This window comes from Carlito syrichta, unplaced genomic scaffold, assembly GCF_000164805.1.
Source record: "Carlito syrichta isolate Samal-C Ts95f unplaced genomic scaffold, Tarsius_syrichta-2.0.1 Scaffold308154, whole genome shotgun sequence".
NCBI classification, from domain to species: domain Eukaryota; kingdom Metazoa; phylum Chordata; class Mammalia; order Primates; family Tarsiidae; genus Carlito; species Carlito syrichta.
The window spans coordinates 143,037-144,576 of record NW_007252250.1 but is presented as its reverse complement, the minus strand read 5'-3'; the positions used below and the strand labels follow the sequence as shown (position 1 = coordinate 144,576).

The 1,540-nt window shown below is 59.0% G+C and overlaps 1 protein-coding gene across 1 annotated transcript in view; it reads left to right on the top strand.

Annotated features, from left to right (window-relative positions):
* The window catches only part of TNNT1 (troponin T1, slow skeletal type), a 10,374-nt gene that overhangs the window by 5,739 nt on the left and 3,095 nt on the right, over positions 1-1,540 (top strand). The window contains exon 6 of the mRNA XM_021716078.1: positions 161-244. Coding sequence (XP_021571753.1) covers positions 161-244 — 84 coding nt within the window. The remainder of the gene's footprint in view (positions 1-160; positions 245-1,540) is intronic.

The following is a 1,540-nucleotide window of genomic DNA, read 5'->3' as shown; positions in this document are numbered from 1 at the left end:
CCATCCCTGGGGTCTCGGGACGTGGGGACACTGGTTTCTCCCCGGGATGGAACGGAGGCTGAGACTCTGGGGAGTTTCTCCGCGGGTCACCTGCCCTGGGGAGGGGTGGGAGGCAGGGGGCGTCTCGGCAGGCAGCCCCTCATTCTTCGCCCGCCCCCAGGAGCGACGCCGGGCCGAGAGAGCTGAGCAGCAGCGCTTCAGGACCGAGAAGGAGCGCGAGCGCCAGGCCAAGCTGGCGGTGGGTGCCTGCCTGGGAGCCCAGATGGGACTTTTTCTTTTTTGTTTTTGAGTCGGAGTCTCACTCTGTCGCCCAGGCTGGAGGGCTGTGGCACGGTCACGGCCACCGCAGCCTCAACCTGCCGGGTTCAGGCGATCCTTCCGCCTCAGCCTTCCAAGGAGCTGGAACCACAGGCGTGTGTCTCCGTACCGGCTTATTTTTTGACTTATGGTAGAGATGCAGTCTTGCCAACTTGCCCAGGCTGATCTTGAACCCGTGGGCTCAGGCAATCCTCTCACCTCAGCCTCCCTGGGATGACAGGTGTGAGCCACTGAGCCCAGCAGGACTTCAATTTTCTATTTCTCATATTCTCTGTGGTCCTGAGAAAGCCCCCAGCTGTACTATTTAAGCATCTTTCTGTTGGAAAAGACAGAAGTCCCAGCCCAAACTGGATTCGGCAGAAAGGAGTCTTACTGGCTCCCGTAACTACAAAGTCTAGGGCTTGGCTTGCCTCAGGCATGGCTGGATCAAGGGACCCTAATGATACTACAAAGACTCAGCTTTCCTCTTCCCAACCCTTGGCCCAGGACGTCGAGGTTGCAGTGAGGACAGTGTCCAGGGGCCTTTGGATACTGGAGCAACTAGCTCTTCTTGGTTTGACCAAGCCCCCTGAGACTTTCCTGGGTTTAGCCCTGAAAATCCTGTGTCCCATCCATCTCCCACCAATTTGGGGGTGCCATCATATTTGGCTCCCCCATATCACCTGCTAGGCTCTACAGGTCACAGCGCCACAAAAAGAGGGTTCCATCTCAGTGACATGTTTCACAGAGAAGGCGGCAGGGGCCCGAAGAGGGGCAGCCACGTGCTCAAGTCACACAGCACCAGGGTTCATGCCTGGAGCATGTATGTGGGGGCTCCTGGCTCAGTGCCAGGCAAACTGGGATGGCTGGTCACCCTACTGGACACCCCTGTTCCCAGGGGTGGCCAGCAGCAGCTCCATCTTAAGGGGAGAGGGACTGGGGCCTGGACTTTCTCTGTTTCCTGCACAAACCTCGTCATACCTTTAGACTGTTCACCTGTCTGAATATCCCACTGGGAGGATTAAGGCCCAGAGGGGGGCAGGGACTTGCAGGGGGCCACACAGCAAGACTGGGTGGGGGCAGGAGGGGAAGGCTCACATTTTTGCCATCCTGAAGGTTCCCTTGGCTTCTGGGGTGCTGCATCTGGTGGGGCCTGGCATGCCGGTTTCACTCAGCACGGAACTGGGCCCCCTCCTCCCCTCACCCCAGGGCCCTCCATCCTCAGTCCTGGGTGGGTGGGTGG